The following is an 18,776-nucleotide window of genomic DNA, read 5'->3' as shown; positions in this document are numbered from 1 at the left end:
TTGGAGATATTTGTCAGACGGATAGAGTTGAGGGTTTGGGAAGGGGGGGAGGCGTGTTCTGTGTGAGCAGAGAGTTGAGAGAGCCCCTCACTGAGTCATTCATAAAGCCTCTACAGAAGAATCAGGACGTCTGGAACTTTACTCTCTCCAAACATCTCCTGCTGTAAACTATCTGCACGATTTCTCCTGGGAAGTTTGCACCCAGAAAAGGTATGGAACTCAAATGTATTGCTGTTAAAATTCACGAAATACCACATGCTTGTATCTTTGACTGCAAAATGGATTGTGCGTAAAAAGCTCCCTACCCAAACGCATCCATAACTAACGTGTTGTCTTCTATTTGGCTTTTTTAGAGCATGAAGACGCCATCAGTGCTGAGCTCTGCAGCGGTGTTGCTGCTGCTGCTCAGCCAGCTGAGGAGCACCGCTGCCGGGACGTTCCAAGGTGCTTTCCCGCACCCTTACAAATACAACCCGAACGAATCGGAGAGATCGCAACAAAGCCCCATAAGTGGATTAATCTCCCGAATGGGAACGACAACGGACGAAGTGTTGGAATCCAGCCAGGAAGCTCTGCACGTCACGGAGCGTCGCTACCTGAAGCTGGACTGGTGCAAGACGCAGCCGCTCAAGCAGACCATCTACGAGGAAGGCTGCCTGAGCCGCACCATCATCAACCGCTTCTGCTACGGCCAGTGTAACTCCTTCTACATCCCGAGACATATCTACCGAGAGGACAGCGCCTTCCAGTCGTGCTCCACGTGTAAACCCAAAACCTTCACCACCGTCACGTACACCCTGATCTGCCCGGGCCAGACGCCCAGTACGCGGAAGAAACGGATCCAGCGCGTCAAACAGTGCCGCTGCACAACCATCGATACGGATTAGATGTATATACCTGCAGGAGGGAGGCACACTTTCATGCAAAACAAGTGCAGAAAAGTCGTATAAGAAGGTGACAAGATTGGATTCCTGAGTCTAAATAAGTCCTAATTTGGCCATGATGATGATGATGTAATGGAGATCCAGCTGTTTTTGTCCAAAGAAGGTGTTCCCTCTAAAAACTGATGACCTACGTCTCATAATGTTGCTCACAGGGATTAAATCATATTTTGTCAGATATGCGTCCAGTTTTGTAAGATATTTGTTGGCAACTTAAACAGATGCAGGGAGTTTAGTTAAAGGTTTATTTAAGGGAAGTGGTGACCCTGAGGAACAGTGACAGCATTTACACCACATGTATGCATATATAGACACACAGAACAAAGCCATAAGGAACAGAGGCGATGATGTCGTAGTTGTTGCAGACACCTGGATGCGGATGAATGATGCAGATTGTTGGATGTGTACAGTAAAAAGCATGAGGACACCTTTACCAAAGGGACACGGATCTATGTATTGTTTCCACTGTGTGGGACGCCAAGCTGAAGGCCTTCATGATATACAGATGTTTTAAATGAGCCTGCACTGTAAAATGCCACTTCAGTTTCTGTCTGTCTAAAATTTGTGTATCTTATATTGGTATAATTGCTTGTGAATAAACTGTTTTCAAGCTATTGGATGGTGTGTTGATCAGTGATTTGTTGTTGTGGAATTGGCTTAAAATGTCAATATATGAACAAAATCTGAAGTTTTTCGTCAACTCTAAATATTCCCAAATGTTCTATGCTATCTGTAAAATCTAAATATGTTTATAGATAAAACAAAGTCAGGCCAGGTTCTTCACGGTCTCATGTGGACGCCACGCTGGATTCTCTCTGCCGCAGCCTCAACTTCTGTTAAGAGAAAATATAAGAATTTTTAGCAAATCAATTACGACACCTATTGTTTCAGTGCAGTTTTACTTGTTCCCTGGATTTCTGCATGTGTTGGTTGTAGGTCTACAAGCTGGTTTGTGTTTTTAACCTGAGCTAAGCTGATTGAAGCATTGACCCCCTGTCTTACCAGGCTGTTTGTGCTCATCTGTCTGGTCTCCACCTTCTTCTCTGATGTGATCCTCTTCACTGACAGCTTCGCCTCTTTCAACCTACAAAAGAAAATGACTACGCATCATGTACATGTATGTTGTTAGAGTCAGGCATGATCCTCCAGCTATGTGTCCAGCATGTCAGTCATAAGGGAAACTGACCGGATTTTCCTATTGTGGTTTTTGCGAATCGGCAAAAGTGGATATTACTCCCCATTAAAAAAATCAATTCCTTATATTTGAAATTGCTGCAATGGGCCAGAACGTTGTCATAAGCACACAAAGTTATGACAACATTTTTTGCGAAAAATTGGTCCATATTGAAACACTTAACTCAACCCTTCTGCACAATTGAATTAGACTCCACGGTTCACAAACATTGGTGGTTTTAGACACGTATTATAATCATTTATTTGTGTCCGTACAAAAACCCCAACATAGGAAATAAATTCTGGGAAGCAGGAACGATAAAAGGCTTCCATAGCTTCAGGACAACACATCATCACACACAATTTTACAGTTGACAGAGCACAAATAGCGTATTTCACAGTGGGTATGGGTAGCAGCGTATTCAATATGATTACAGCTGAAGTGAACAGTATCTAGGCAACTGTTTCACCCTCTTTTCGGATAATATAAGGACTTACACAGCTTAAAACCTAGCTATATTTTACAGGAAGTGCAGCCAAAAAAAGTGGATAAACAACACATTAGTCACACACACCTCACTTTGGAGATATGCTTGCTCTCTCTCTTCCACCTGATCTTGAAGTCGGCACAAAACTCAAACCACAGCAGGAAGAAATGAGCAGTGGTCACCTCCTTGTCCCCCGGTTTGGGCTTCAGTCCAAAGTACAGCACCAAGGCCTGAAACCTGCAGCGAGAAAAGGTCAGAGGGCAGAGGAATTAAAAACACTCCACCAGGATGCAGATGGGGATTTTATTCCCCCTTCAAGGTCGCCTTTCATCTAAAAACACATGTGATGTATGATGTGCGCTGACATTCAGGGAAGCAGGAAATCATGACTTGGCAGAGATATTTGCTGACTGTGGTTCATTCGGAGGTTGAGGAATATTAATACAAAATAGACTGAATAAAAAGCACAAAATAAACACAAATCTTATGTCTTTACTCGGTTTGAGCCGCTACCAGCATTGTTTTGGTCAAATCAGTTCCCAGCGTTCATCTTAATGTAATTGTTTTTGTCATTTTACGGTTGTTTTGTAAATTATTCCTTATCAATCAGCGATTATACTGTATGTCTCTAATCCCTCAACATGATGCACACAAAGACTATAGAATTCCTCCAACCTTTCTTGCACCGTCGTCAGCATGAAGGTAGCGTCGCCGTGCTCTTTTCGTGCTGCGAAAGAAGAGAAGAAGAGACAAAAGAGATGTTTCACTTGCAGCCAAAAAAAGAGAGTGGTATCATTTTAAATCATCCTTAATCCCTTTTTCCTTTTTTCCCTATGAACAGTCTGTTACATAAGCACTCCCAGGGACACAGTATATGATGATGACCTCGTCATATGGAGCCAGACGACCATTTGGTCTCTCTAAAACAGCAATTACACAGTCAGTTATTGAAGAATGGGGGCCGTTGCTGTTGCCAATTTTTTAAATCGAATAAGAGGTTCTCTGCTACCTCTCGCTGTCTCTCTGTAATGTTGCAGGATTTTGTTTCAGCCCCTTTAAAGATTTTGTTTCTAAAAAAGCGAGAGTTCAGTGATATGTTTGTTCTGTCTTCCAATTTCAAAAACCCTTTGAATTAAGTCATATTTGTGGATTTGTTGGAGCGAGTTCGATTGTCGGGATTGTGGCAGCTGTCTGGAAAAACACATACGAACGATTTATGAAATGAAATGGATAAATGAATGTTGCACTTTATTCCAAATTCATTTTTTACAGCGGATTATTTTGTAACTTAGTTGTCTGTGATGTCAAAACTGAAGTAAACCAGTGGGACGAGACAAGATGAAAGATGTAAACTCAATGCTTCCAGCTCTGCTCTCTTGCACTTTGTGAGACATGTTGGACGTTACACAGCCGTGCAAATGTCTCACAATAAGAGGAATTCCTCTGTAGGATTAATATTTTTTTGTCTCTGCGAGCACGGCAGGGTCACAGTGCCTGTGTGTGTGTGTCTCAGGGCAGGAGTCTTTCACTCACTGCCAAATCTGCGTGATCCCTATCTGTGTGTCTAGCCTTTGCTCTGAACCCATCCTATCTCCAGCAAAAAAAGAGAACGGGTACACAGATATTCACCACGGTAACAGGATGGAGCCGAGCTTTATCTGAACGCTAGAAACAATGGGATAATTTGGAGGGAGCAGAGAGAGACAGAGAGAGAGAGAGAGAGAGAGAGAGAGAGAGAGAGAGAGAGAGAGAGAGAGAGAGAGAGACAGGTAGCTGAAAATAGGATTCCACGCCGGAATGCAGAGGTCACAATCCTGATTTCGGGATTTAACTCACTTAAATCAAGCCAATAGGTCTTTTCTTTATTATTCCTCCTGTCTTCTTTGCTCTTATGATTAATATTGGAATGCAACCAAGCTTTAATTTTCACTTGAACTTTTGAGACACACTGATTCAGACCTACTTGCATCATCAGTCAAGCTTTCCTAACCGATCCCTCAAAGGCGAAGCTTTCAGACAATTACCCACCAATTATCACAGGTAATAAAGACAAAGGACAGTTCTTAATGATTGAACTTCATTCTGTGTGAAGACTCAGGGCTATGCATCGTAGAGGCTTTACCTCAAAGACTGGACTAGAATACCCTCTAGTATACACTCTGAACACACACATGTTGTTGATTGGGGCTAATTACTACAATGTCTGCATACAGGGCAGCGTTCCCATTGTCTGTTCCCTCTGTATGCTTGATGACGCTCCATATATGAGGCTAAATCAAAGCGTTTGGACCAGATTTTTGTATTTGCGTGTGTATTAATGTGTTGATTGATGCGTAGCGCCACCAAACATCCCAACGTGACGTGTTCCAGTCTGTTGGATGATGTACAGTTGACTTACTTACCGCTGAGCATGAAAGCCTCCATCTTGTCCTTAAATGGCTGGAGATGCTCCTCGGGAGAGTCACAACAAACCCTCTGTACGTCTTTCTCACACACTGAAGGGAAGAGAAAACACAGACAGGGTTTGTTTTACATTATGCTGTCTGGTAGGTCTTGGTCATGGAAAACTCCTGTGTGTGATTTATGTGAGAAAAAATGACAATCGATCACGGAAAAACCCAAAGAAAACCCTGGACCGACCACCTGGAAGGAATCGACATTGAAATTTAAAGATCTGAACTGAGACGAGTATTTCTAAATGATACGTTTGGACCTCAGAGAGAGAGAGAGCAAGAGAGAGTGTGTGTGTGTGTGTGTGTGTCAGGGATCAAACTGGCTCCACCTGTGCCCGTGCCCTAGGTCACTGGTGCAGCTTTCCCCCCCCGGTTTCGATATCGCACCTGGAGATTCGGCCCGGAGATGGCGACTACAAATCTCCAGCTCTCTCTCCTTCCCCTCGCTCCTCCGCGGCTCCCTGTCGCTCTACTTTGTCCAATCAGTGGATCACAGGAGCCAGTCGGCTGCTGAGCCCAGTCATAATAGAGGCTGCAGAGGGAACCGAGCCCCCACCCTGCCCCCACCCTCATGCTCGATCAACATCTCCCAGATAAGATTACAAAAGAATACTGTTTTCATTCAGGAAAATTGTGTAAACTTTGGAGGCGGGTATCTCTCTGTATTGTGCGGCGAGCCTTTCTTTCCTTTGTCGGCCTTTTTGCGCCTTATTTCCAGACTGAGGAGGGTCACAGGCGCTCACATAAACAGAGCGGCGAGATGAGACGCTGAAGTGACACCCGCAGCTCTGTGGCATCGATTTGGTTCCTAACGAGGAAGAGTTGCTTCTTCTTAGGGAGTTGACGGTGAAATCCTTGGACAGGTCACCTCATTAATCAGACTGTTAGGACGTTCCACTCTGACATTAATCCGTCAAGCACAGTCTATTAGAATTAGATCAAGGCCCACAGTATGCGGGTGGGATTGATGTTAATAGTCGCTACTGGCAAGTCAAAGATTCATCAGTATCTGCATATAATAAAAATATGCAGGATCACAGTAGATACATTTAAGTTTAATACCTTTTTGTTGTATTTCTATTGTTTTTACGGTCATATTTGGTATTAGGGTTGAAATTCCTTTAAGTTGTACTGTGGAGAATGTACTTTATATCTACATTTTGCTCTTAAACATTACAGTATATAGCTACTTTGCATTTTGTCAAAACTTTAGAATATGAGGAGTCCTTATCAAGAATGTAATGTATGTAGGATCAGATAACAGATAGCAAGTATCAAGACCCTCAAAAATCTGTCAGGCTCTAGTCTTAACAATCTTGGCAGCCCCTTCAAACAGTATTACTATTATAAAACAAACTTATTATATTAATATAGACCATATATGATCAAAGACTATCAAACCGTTGTAATGTGACATTTCTGCAAAGGGCAAAAGTCAACTTGGATCACTTAAGAGAGACGTTACAGTCCTTTTGGGAAACATTTCAGACGAACCAAATCGAAAACACAGGGAGAGTGAAGAAGGACAAAGGCGGAGCTTCTAAAGCAGGCAATGAGGGCCGTTCAAACGGGCCCAACAAAAGGAAGCAGAGATGGGAGATCCAGATTTGCACGGTGGTTTGGGAAAGACAGGCCGATAAGACGGAGCTGTGTTGAGAGGTAAAGAAAGCTATCTGTGCTGCACACGTCTGGGGCCACACTGGAGCCCAGGTGATCCAGCCGAGCAGGTTAAGGATCCTGCAGAGGCCCGTGCGGAGATGCTGCAGATAGCAGAGGTCTGGAGATTTCATAAGTGGGAAGCCAAGGTCTCTGTGTGCTGGCGACAAGAGGCCCAAAGGCACAAAAACGACGGGAGATCTGATGGACAGGATTAGAAGTTTGATCTGAAAGGCGCCAGGCCAGTATCAGAAGAAAGACTCCCACTCGTCTCTGAATACACACACACACACACACACACACACACACACACACGCACACATACATGCATGTATACACATGAATGCAACAACAATGCGCTCGCACACAATTGGGCACATGTAAGCAAGCTGCAAACGTCGGCCTCAACGTAAACTTGGCTGGCGCGTTGAATGGCGTCACATGGGCACACTTAGGGGGAGAGGAAGGATAAGAAGAAGAGGAGAAGGAGGAGGAGGAGGAGGAGGGGAACTCTTTTGTTCTGAGCTTCAGCGAACTGGAGTTTTGGTGAAAGACGCAGGGCCTTTAGCTGGGAGTGTAAACAGTTACTTGAAGGCTGGGGCCAGTGATGGGAAACCAGGGTGGTGCTGGTGGTGGTGGGGTAGGGATGGAGGGGTGGGGATGAGGAATGGGGGATGGGGGGGGGGGGACGGGGGGTGGACGCTCGAGGGAAAAACGATGCCAGACCGGGCCGAGGTTTTGGTCTGTGGGAACTTTGAGGAGCAACGCGAAATCACAGTGATAGAGTTACACAGGCTGGCTGAGGTTTTTCAAACAAAAACACACAACAAAATGACCACAAGGCGAGTTATTCCGGTCAGCCAGTCACACGGACGCTGAGGCACCGAGGTCGCCTGTCTGTTCAGTGCGGAGAAAATGATTTGGGGAATGTGTGTAACCGTCTAATATTAAGAATCAGAAGGGACTGGGGGGCGGGGAGGGGGGGATGTGTCGGTGTGTGTTACTTAGAGAGAGAGAGGGGGGGGGGGGGGGGGGGGGGGGGGGGGGAAGCTGGATGGAGCCGAGCGGTGATATCAGCGAGTCATACTTGTCAGATCTCGTCCCAGCTGTCTCAGGTCCCTGCTGAGGTCGTCAAATTTGACCTGCGCCGCCAGGAAGATGTCCTCAGGTTCAGGAAGTGGGAATACACTCCTGTCCGTTCCAGCATCCTAGTGTCCAATCACAACGCAGCAACAAAACACCAACGTTATGAAGATATTTTGATTAGAATTCTTCCTACAAGTATTTCGTCACTTTTAAAAACAGATTTCTACAAAGTGTCTTCTCTGTACCTTGTCCACATTCTGCAGGTAGTACGACACCACGTAGTCCACCAAGCTGATCCGATTGTCCTGAGAAAACAACAAGAGCAATACGTTTAATATACACACTGTTTATCCAAAACAGTGCAGCGGTGAGCCCCGTCATATGAGCACACACACACACACACACACACACACACACACACACACAGCAGAGATGATCACACACAGGTTGTATGTCAGGTGTAACTTATATGGATCTTGTTCTTTACCCAATTTGGTCCAAATCTGGAAATATTCCCTGATTCTCATAACAAACAGAGTTCCCTTATTCCCCCCTGTTTGTGTGGGCTTCCTCTAGTGTTGGTTTACCACCCCTGCCATTACCCTTGATCAAGGCACTAGGCTGTGGACCCCAGGTTTGGTCCCCAGATTTCACATTATGGTTGTCAACCACTCTCATCCATCCATCCAACCTAGGCAGCCTGTTTCTCTGCCTCCACTTCAGCCATAATTAGTCACAACTGAGCTTTTATTTACTCAGGATATGTTGGCTCTTTGCACCTGTTTAGTAGGATCCTACCACACCCTCAAACCACCCACAGCTCAAACATTCACGGCCATTCACTTATCGTTCATTTCTCATCCCTAAGCCGTTACCCTGCTCTTCACATCCTTCAGTTTAGGAAGGATCTCCAGGCCGAAGCCATCAGCCTGGCCTCTGTTCCTGCAGCCTCCGTTCATGCGGTTCCCCAGGGCCAGCACGAGTCCCATCACCTCCTTCACGCCCGTCTTCTCCAGCAGAGCCTCAGTGCGGAAACACAGTCGGGAGGTCAACACCATTTTCGTGCTTCGTACATAAAATGCCGATCATGCTCAGATACTTAAGAGATGTTTCAAATAAAAAAGGTCAGGTCAGGACAGGTCAAGTCAGGTTCTCCTTCCTACCTCACAGGTGGAGGAAACCATATGGAGTTTGCGTTGGACTGAGGTGACGCCATCGATGAAGGTCGACCGGAAGATGATGCAGTGAGCTCTGCCTGCAAAGTCTGGGATCTGAGACAGCTCATAGAGGAACCTGGAGCAAAACAACAGAAGAAATATGAAGAAGGCCTGCTGAAGATCACGCCCATCATCTCAGCTGGCTTGAGGCTTAAAACGTTCTTAGACATTAATTATGTGAGACACTGACTGTTCAGGTTTGTCCAGCAGCTTGACTTCATCTTCCTTTGAGGTCTCGTAGTGGTGTATGATCTGCTTCAGCTCCTCAGGCTGAGCTCTCTGACACACAGTCAAAACATATTGCTCAATAAGATTAGAGGCTCCTTATCTCCAACATGTATTAAAGTCACATTACATGGAAAGTAAAGAGGGACAATCACACATACAGTTTCATAGAGCGCCTCAATGGTCTCCAGGTCCACCACAGAGGAATCCACTGACAGTATAGCTAGAAAGACAAAGAAAGATTACTGCAGTCATTTAGGATATTAGAATGGTCATGGAATTTCGTGGGAATTCCTGAGGCGACCTGAACGGGGACAAGAGTCCTTTAAAGGTTCTCAGACGATCCCGGTTCTGATTTATTGAACGGAGCAGATAAGGAAAAGTGAAGAGGCTAAACTGAGAGCTGCACAGCCCCAGAGGAACGCGGACACTCAGAGCCAACACATTCCTCTCACTGGGAAACACAGCCTGCTGTTTGATACACACACTGCAGTTGACCATTAGCATTGCAGATGGAATCTCTGTGACGGTCTTGCTGACATCCTGGCGCTCTTTTTCCCCTTTGGTGCTTAGTTTAAATGTGGATGGGGAGGTTTAGGGTGATGTTTAAGAAGGGTGATGCTCAAAGAGATGTGGTGACGTTAGGTGACCTTAGGTTCAAATTCACAGATTTAAAGACACATAGTGAAGTGTTAACTCTGACCTCTGATGCTGTTTGTTATCTTATATAATGGTAATGTAAATACTGACACTTAAGAGTCCAATTCTGGGCCAAACAATGAACAAAAAATGTGTTTTTGTTTTTTAAGTGCATTACATTTGGCATGAATTCTCGATATTCAATACCAGATTTATTTCTCAGCAGCACAGCTTTAATGGAACGTTCTGTCACTAACCTTTCTGTATGTCTTTCATCTCCAAATGGAGGCTCGATATGAAGATGCCCACCGCTTGGGAACGCCTTCCACCCAGCAGCTTAATGATCTGACAAACAAGGCACACACACAAACACACACACACACACACACACACACACACACACACACACACACAAACACAGTGTTACCATGACTACATGACAACCACTGACCATTAGCGAGGCTCATTAGTGAAGAGTCTTTTGTGACCATATGGAGAAAAGCAAACGCAAGGTCATATGATGTTTTCCCTTAATGCATTAGTGCTTTGGGTATTTATGACTGAAGGACAGAAATGGCTCATTTATCTACTCAAGTCATTTTAAAAAGTGGAATATACATGAATTATAAAATGAAACAATATAAAATGCTTTATTTGGAGCCCCTCATACATATAAAGATTCCTGTGGTGACATCATACGCTAAAAACATGGGGAATGTGTAAAATCTCTTCTTTTTATTATGTTAAATTCATATTTATGTCTGGATTTCAATTCCTTATGCTTTACTGACTTTACAATTCTGTTTTGCACATCAGCCTGTTCCCTGCATGAGTCTGAGACCTGGCATCTGAAAACTCAATGGTGTCAGCGCCCTCTAGTGGATACATCATAAGACCCTTCACTTCTGTTGTTGCCACTGACATTCAAGTTTCTTTTCAACTTTGCAATCATCTACAGCACAAATTCCAGAAAGTCGATGTGCATTCTGCCTGATGTTATGCTTCATGTTCTGTGTTACCTTCCTGGCTTTGGCTTTCTTCTCGTAGGCCTCTGACAGCGGTTTCCTCTTGATCTGTGCGGTGGTTTTGGCGAAGAGATCCTCAAACTCACTGGTATTGATTATGGCTGCTTCCTCTAAAGAGTTCCATAGTGTGTTGTTACTGAGGAAAACACAAACACAGATTTTGATTTATGCAATTATAAATCTGACAGTTTTACTTTAGAGACATTGTTCTGAACTGACCAGTCCTAAATGTGATACATAGAATAAAGATTAGAATATAAACATATAAAATTGCCTTCATAAAAAGGAAACCTACATTAAGTTCCTTTCCATTGCTGTAAATAGGCACAATAAACCATCATTCAAAAACACATTTCTGCCTGGACTGGATGCAGATTGCTGTGAGAACATCTCACTCAAGTGCGTGTGCGGCAGTTTCACTACATCCAACAATGACAGTGGAATATTGCTGAAGTTTACGCCAAGTAAGATTCATCTCTGTGTCCAAAAATCACAAGATTAGAAACATTTTTGAGATGACGTGAAGCAGAGAGAGCCACACACAAACTGAGTCTGTGGTTGACATTCTAAGTGCACACTTGGCTGCAAAACCCAGCTAGAGTGGATGTCTGAGTGTGGGTTCTGAAGGATGAGCAGGGCTTTCACAACGCATCAGCTTTCTGCAGGACAGCCGAGGAAGCCAGTGAACACAGATCTGTGTCACTTAAAGCAGTGAGTCAAACGAACCCGTGATCGTTTATTGCACTTGGAAATTGAATTTATGATTGACACGCCTTGCCTTGCAATTACTGCAAACACACAAACACTTGAAGAGGAACTATGTCCGTGTCTCATACAAACACTCATCCAGTTGCTGTCAACAACTCAACATTTGGTTTGTACTTCCTTTCCTAAACCTGTTCCAATTATTCTTAAGGATTTGCTGGTTAGTGCTAGTTGGCGAGTGTCCGCTGACCTAGTTGACCTCTGTGTGTTAAGTATCGCCATTCTGTACAACCATTGTTTATGTTTGTACACTTTGTTCTAACTCATGCAAGCTTTACCACAATCTGACCTCCAGGGCTTATAAGTTAATAACATAACACTGCTCTACGCTGTATAATCTCAAAAGTTAAAGCAAAAACATTCATTGTCCTTGGTTGTGAACTTACTTATTCCCCAGGATCTGGATTCTGCTCCAGTAAAGAGGCCTCATGGGTCGAGACGGCTCCACTGCCAGTTTCCTGGGAGGTTTCTCTCCAATAGGACCCCCTAGGGGAGGAGGAGGTGGAGCAAAGCCTGGTGCGAATGGAGGAGGTGGCGGGGGTGGTGGTAGTGGAGGTGGAGGTGGCGGTGGAGGAAATAGTGGATGTAAGGTGCTGTGTGATGGCTTCCTTTGGTTTAGAGGTGGTGGAGGAGATGGCGGCCCAGCTGTTCTGGTCGAGAAGGTGGCCTGAGATGGTGCTGGCAGCTCTGGGCTTTCTTTTGATAGAGGTGATGATGACTCATAAGTAGGAAGGAGATGAGGAGGAGGGACAGATGATGAGATGAAGGGTAGCGTGTCCTCCCTCTGTCCAGCCAAGCTGAGGTTGATGGAGTCCATGTCTAACTTTTTTGGAGTTGTCCTCTGCTGCCCAGGGCTGTAGGCTCTACCTGATTCCTCTCCATCCTCAGGGATCTTGATGAAAGTCTCGCGATCCGTCTGGATGCAGACAGTGCGGAAGGACTTGGGTAAAAGGTCATCTGACGTGGACACGGCAACATCTCGGAGGTCTGCAGTTTGACAAGTCCCAGCCTGGGAGAGCTCAGCCTGGAGCTCAGACAAGGCAAACTTGAGACGGGTGACGTTCTCGTCGCTTTCCACTTTCAGCCTGGACAGGATCTGACTATAATCCAACTAAAATAATAATAATTAGACTTAACATCTATAGGGATTAATATTCACTACAACACTGAAAAAAGTGAATTCTCAAGAAAAATCCTCCATCTTTAGGACAAATGATGACATCATACCAGAACATTAACACCTCACACTGACCTGTAACATCTCCAGCTCCTCCTTGCATTCCCTCTTCAGCTGCAGCAGAGCCGCCTGGTGCTCTGTGAGGAAACACAGCAGCAGAGACAGAAACAATGACAGAGAGCATGTCAAAAGCTTCATGTGCGTTCGTGCACCACAACGGATGTTCAGAATTACAGCCACGGTGCCTGAGAGGGTTTTCTTTGCCGTGATGGGAACAATTTTGATGCGGCCGTGTACAAGCCGCAGCTCAGCAAAATACAGCCACCATGGGAAAACTTGAGGACTGGAGCGAATTTTGACGAAACAAATGAAATTGAGGCGATACTTGAGGACAAACTAGGTCAGAAAAGACAACAACTAAAGTATGTACCAGCAGATGGCAGTAGTTACAGAATCCATAATATAGCTCAAATCTTTGTCAAACTCCGCAATAGGCCTTTTAGTGGCCTATTGCGGAGTTTGCAGGTGAGGTTGAGGGTGAGTTTGTGACAATTAAGTGAATAACAAGACCCAAATATTTATTTTATTGCGTTTTTTTTATTTCTCCTTGCTATTTTGGAATAATGAGACCTAAAAAATATATAAAACCAAAAAAACATGAGGCCAACAGGTTTAAGTGAAGCCCAATGATGTATAAGGTGTAAGGAATGAAAAATGTAATGTCCACATATGAGGACAAAGCGTCTCAGGAGGTTTACACTACCTGCTTCTGTATACTTCAGCCCAACTTTTTCCTCTTTGAGTGGAGGCCAAATGGCTTGTAGACGCCCTGGAGTTCGCTCCTCTCCTTCTCCTGGAGTGGACGCCTCTGACTAGGGTGAAATAGATTGTGACAGAATGTATTAAACGTGTTTAAATGTCTACAAGAGCTCACAGACAGAACTACAATGGAATCTAATACATTAGCACAGAACAGGATGCATACTTGGCCATCAGAGGGTTCCTCCGTTACGGGAGTGTTACTGGCATTTTTCTCATAAAGTGTTCTCAGCCCGTCTGCATCACCTCTAATCCTCTTCCTCATTGCCTCCAGGTCCAACTTCTCTGCTGGATCCTTCCTTAAAGGCTTGGGGGTGAAGAAAGCCTTGAAGGCATCAAAGGCGGCCTCAGCACTGGACAATGGTTTTACAGACTCTGATGACGGTGAGAGCTTTGCTTCCACCTCAGTTTCAAAGCTTAACTCTGCTTCCTCATCATCTTGAAATCCTGCGTCACCTGACTCTTCCTCTGTCTCCCTGATGTGTCCCTCTGAACTGTCCTCTTCTCTCTGTTCCCGGTTTAGGAACTGGGAAATTTGGTCCAGGAAGCTTCCCTGAGCCTTAGAGTCGCCCAGATTCTTGTTAGGATCAGGGAAAAACTCCAGACTATTTCCCTGGGATGTAAATTTGATCTTGGCGACGGTGTCGTGCTCAGGCCCTGACACCCCCTTCCTCAGGACTCTCAGACCACTAAAGAAGGCCGGGAGCTCGACCTGCTTGTCAGAGAAAGAGGAAGGAGGGCCTCGGGAGAAGGTGGTTCGAGTTAAGGTTCCAGGTGAATCGTGGGAGATGGGGAAGTCTTCAAATATGTCTCTTCTCTCGTCTTCATCATCGTCCTCCTCACTTTGCACATCCTCGCCGTCCTGCCGTGTTAATCTGAAGGCCGCACCGTTTTGCTTCTTTGCAACTTCCAACGTATTCACTACATATGTGGTGTTGGAGATACTGACAGGTAGAACACAATCACTATCTGTATTTGCACAGTCAGCTGAAATGCGTTGATTGTTTGTCTGCACAGATTTGCAGAAGACATAATCCTCCGACGGGTCGTTAAAACCATCAATTCTGTCATCGTATTCGACTGTGCACATGTAACATCTCCCCGCACAGGGTTTCCCCACGCTGGGCCTGCATTGTTCACACTGCAATTCAATTACGCTAATATCTGGTTCGTTAAATCGATTTCTGTCCTGATCTCTTGTTGCGCAAGAGCCATTTCCTGTTTCCATCCCAGCTATACGAACATTACTTCCGTTACCCCGCTTCAGAGCTCTTCCATAACTCATATCTGCATTTTTCTCACTGTCTCGCTGCATCATGGTCTCATTTTGCCGCTCTGAGAAGCTCCTGAAAAATGTCAGTATGGCCGTGTGCTGTTCCAGATGCTTGGAGTCAGAATTATGGTTGAAGAATGCTGTAAACTTATCCAAGATGGAGTGAGTGGGAATCTCTGGAAAAGCATTTCCCACAACCTCAGCATTGTGGCTTCTACTAATACTGCTCATGTTTGCTACGTCTTGTTTTCAAACTAGTGCAGTGAATAAGGTGTATCTCAGCAGTGAGGTATCGGAATCACATGCACTCATTCTGAACAACATGTCTCACTCAATCCAGGACCATGCAACTCGTGTTTACTGTTAATCTATGGATACAATAAATGTTTGATGTTAACACACGACATCTATACACACAAAATCATATCATCACTTGTGAAATTCCAACCTGCTTTTGCTCCAGCTTGTTGAAAAGAGAGATTTATCCTTTATCTGGCTCAACAACAGCTCCCTCATGTCTTACCAGAGAAGTAATTTTCCAAACCTAAAACTGCAAGCAGCTGTTAGTCTCTCTAAGTAACCAATGAAAGCAGACAAATCCAAGCAGTAATGGAAAAGTAAAAGCTTCCAAGCCCGAGTGAGTCAGAGCAGTGAGTTCAACCTTCACCACAGAAGCGCTCACTGATACATCCAAGTCTTCAGCCCCTCAAACTCCACGTGCCTCCTCTGTACCTGCTGCAGTGGTTTCACCGACGGCTTCCAGCAACATTCTGGACACCGTCCTGCACATGGCCGAGTGTGTAATTGAAAGCAGATGTTGTCTTCAACCCTAAAAGTCGCAGTTGAACCTTTTCTCCCTCAGGCCCGTCCACTTGCGCAGTGGCTGCTACCCTTTCTGACAACACCCTGGCAGATCCGGGAGCTGAGTTGTTTGGGAAGACACCCAAGAACGCGTGAAGGGACACCACACCCAGAGTCTAAAGGAGGGTAAATACAGACTCCCTGCTGAACATGTGGCCCTGTAAATCCAGCGTGACAGAGGGACAGAGCGCTCTCCACTCACTCACAGGTACTGAGCAACACCCGGCTAATCTGGGCTTCTTAGCTGCTCTGACTCCACCTACAGAAACACTGTTAATCTGCTCAAATCAAAACTAACAAATGCATGCAAACACATAATTAAGATTCACAGTCACAGTATTCTTGAGTGAGAATGACAAAAACAACTTTAAAGCCCTGTAGTGAGACATGGGACATTGATCACATGACAAACTTCAGGAAGTCAGAAAGCACCATCATGACATCACTTTCTCTGATTTTGACCAGAAATGCCTTTGCAAAGTTGATTTCCAGCGCCGAAAAACAGAGACAGAGACGGATGGAGTGAGATATTAGTTGATCTAATAACACGAAAAGAAGGAAATTGATCAAATACGAGACAGAGACTGAAATAGAGACAAAAGCAATATATAGTGTGTGTCCTTGTGCATCATAATGACAAGAAACAATCATTTTGAAGGTGAGACTCAAATGGAGCTTGTGTGAAAAGATAAATGAAATATGTCACCGTGCTCTAAAAATTAAAAAAAATTTAAAAAAAAAAATTAAAAAAAATGTATGTGATTCCTCCAGGCTGCGCCCTTGTTTGCTCTGGTGTTACGCTATCACATCATCACAGCCGGCAGCTAAGCGACGGATCAACATCCTGCAGCTGATAGCATCTTTTTACTGTGCATCATTACATTGTATAACTCTAATGTCCTCTCGGTGTGGTAGCCTGTGGGCCTGTGGTGTGGGTGGACTTATTTGTCTTAGGGCAACTTAGGGGACATTCTTAGGGTAGGACACTGTGGCCTTTATGCGAGCTGTGTGTGTTTATGTAACAGGAATGAGTTCAGATAATCCCGTGAAATAGCATTAGTATCCAGAACAAATGCACTTGTTTGTAATCAGCGCCACTAAATTACATCATAAGCACAACCTACAGTTAAGGTCATCATAACACATTTTTATACTGTATTAAAAATGGTCAGGATTAAATGTTTTATGATTAACATTCAATATGAAAATATCGACAGTATACTTTCCTGACACTCTTCCTCCACTTTTAGTGTGAAAAGCAGATCAGGGGTGTGTGAGGACGCCACAGTTACATTTTGGACATTGCGTGAACCGCTCGTCCAGATGTGATTTAGGTTAAGCACGACGTAAGAGAAATAAATTATTCAAAACAGATGAGCAGTGACAGCTCTTAAACCGGCTAATTACAGGTTTAATATACATCTCCTTCCTCTGGCCCCTATAAAAATTTGTTCCACATTACAGAATTTTCAGTGCTGCCTCCTAAACCAGACATGGGACGTTTTTGTCTTCTCCAATCAGCTGTAATATCAATACCCATGTACACGTCCATAGGAAATGACCTGTTTAAAGATGGAAAACATTTTCCCGGTGATGGATTGTGTTGTCTGGTTTGGAAGCGATTCTCTATAATTTGAAGTTCGCTCACACAGAATGGCTCTCAGCTTTTCTCGGTAAGTGGAATCGTTTCAGGCTGTATGTGGTAGAACGGAACATAATCCAGATTCTTTAGCATTCGGAGGGTTCGCTCATGTTCTCAAATACTCAATATATGTGAGTGTCATTCATTCGATTTCCTCATAAATATCAATACTTAAACTTTCCTCCCATCATTACTGTGCTTGGTTTACGGGAGAGAGTGAGGTTGGCGTCATAGGCATGATGACAAAAACATCAGGGTGCAGAACAGAACAGCTTGAAGTTAATCTACGTACACATGCGACTACCAAAAGGAATAATAAAGAGATTTAAATCCTTGTAAACAACCAGTACGAACTAAGGCTTATGTTACTTAAACAAAGCACCTACACAGTTGCATGAAATCCCCTCTTTCTCTCTCTTATGTGACCACGAGAAACACAACCTTCTGTTCAGCACCAGCGTGGCACACAGAGGTGCCACATGAGGCCGTAAGTTGGAACAAAATGTAGGTCAGTGTCATAAGGATGCGGCATTGTTGAGGACGAGGATCAGATATGTGAGTTTGGCTTCCAGTGCTCGATACAGAGTCTTCCTGAGAGTTTTGTCCGCGCACCCACATACATATTTTCTACTTCCATAACATTTCTCATGCGAGGAAAATGCAGAATGTATTCACAGCTGATGCGTCTACATTAGGGTTTCCTTATGTGCTGTGCAGACAACACACCAAACCTAATATTTACAATTACAGCCAATTAGAGCCTCCAAGTAAAACAATACATGGGAGGAAAGTGAAACTCAAACACAGAGAGAACTTGAACTTAACCTTAACCACACCTTGAGAAATGATCGAGGTGTAATCAAACAAGGATCCTAGCGGAGAGAGTCGACTCCTCTAATGGTTGGGACATGAGTAGGTACGACTTAGACTGAGATTAGATTTGTCTCGTTTAAAATGATGCTAAATCTGAAAGTTTTCATCATTAAGGTTCTGTATGTTCATTGTTTCAAGCCATAAATCAGTGAAAAATGTGTTTCTTCCTTCCCTATAGTAACTTGGTGATAATCGTACATACCTACATAGACAGGTAAGGTTATGCCCTTCATGGTACTCACCCAAGGTTCTTGGAAAAGTGGGATGGGAGTATCAGCAGTGATGTCAGCGTGTGTGTGTCTGCAGGGGGAGAAAGACTCCTCTACCTCATTCTGCCAGATCTCCTCCTGTCTCTGCAGAGCCTCGTCTGAGGGGGGAGAGTGAGCCAGAATCAGTATGCCAGACTGCAGGTCAAGATGGCACAAGTCCCACATTTCCCCTTTGTATTCAACACAGGTATTTT

The 18,776-nt window shown here is 44.4% G+C and overlaps 2 protein-coding genes across 2 annotated transcripts; one reads left to right on the top strand and one right to left on the bottom strand.

The window, feature by feature from the left end:
- Positions 1-91: 91 nt before the first annotated feature.
- Positions 92-913, top strand: grem1a (gremlin 1a, DAN family BMP antagonist). The gene is made up of 2 exons (XM_076167766.1): positions 92-210; positions 356-913. The coding sequence occupies exon 2, from the start codon at positions 357-359 to the stop codon at positions 885-887; it is 531 nt and encodes a 176-aa protein (XP_076023881.1). The 5' UTR covers positions 92-210; position 356; the 3' UTR covers positions 888-913.
- Positions 914-1,047: 134 nt separating this feature from the next.
- fmn1 (formin 1) lies at positions 1,048-15,951 on the bottom strand. Its single transcript, XM_076167755.1, has 17 exons — positions 13,831-15,951; positions 13,609-13,717; positions 12,921-12,982; positions 12,055-12,779; positions 10,898-11,039; positions 10,136-10,223; positions 9,401-9,462; positions 9,205-9,293; positions 8,961-9,090; positions 8,673-8,819; positions 8,043-8,102; positions 7,799-7,919; positions 5,005-5,097; positions 3,278-3,329; positions 2,690-2,839; positions 1,944-2,025; positions 1,048-1,774 (listed from the first exon to the last, which is right to left on the bottom strand). The coding sequence occupies exons 1-17, from the start codon at positions 15,166-15,168 to the stop codon at positions 1,730-1,732; spliced, it is 3,495 nt and encodes a 1,164-aa protein (XP_076023870.1). The 5' UTR covers positions 15,169-15,951; the 3' UTR covers positions 1,048-1,729.
- Between the last annotated feature and the right edge of the window lie 2,825 nt (positions 15,952-18,776).

Source organism: Genypterus blacodes, unplaced genomic scaffold (genome assembly GCF_046128005.1).
Source record: "Genypterus blacodes isolate CSIRO-AG114 ecotype Tasmania unplaced genomic scaffold, CSIRO-AGI_Gbla_v1 ptg000013l_1, whole genome shotgun sequence".
Lineage (NCBI taxonomy): Eukaryota > Metazoa > Chordata > Actinopteri > Ophidiiformes > Ophidiidae > Genypterus > Genypterus blacodes.
The sequence above is the reverse complement of the archived record's forward strand: the minus strand, read 5'-3'. Positions and strand labels throughout refer to the sequence as shown.

Bases quoted from the DNA above. Each gene is read 5' to 3' on its own strand.
- fmn1 (XM_076167755.1), bottom strand. From the start codon at position 15,168: ATGAGCAGTATTAGTAGAAGCCACAATGCTGAGGTTGTGGGAAATGCT. The intron at 3,330-5,004 runs GTAAGTAAGTCA...CTTCTTTCGCAG, and splicing joins GGAGGCTTTCATGCTCAGCG to CACGAAAAGAGCACGGCGAC. The intron at 1,775-1,943 runs GTAAGACAGGGG...TTCTCTTAACAG, and splicing joins AGATGAGCACAAACAGCCTG to AAGTTGAGGCTGCGGCAGAG.
- grem1a (XM_076167766.1), top strand. From the start codon at position 357: ATGAAGACGCCATCAGTGCTGAGCTCTGCAGCGGTGTTGCTGCTGCTG.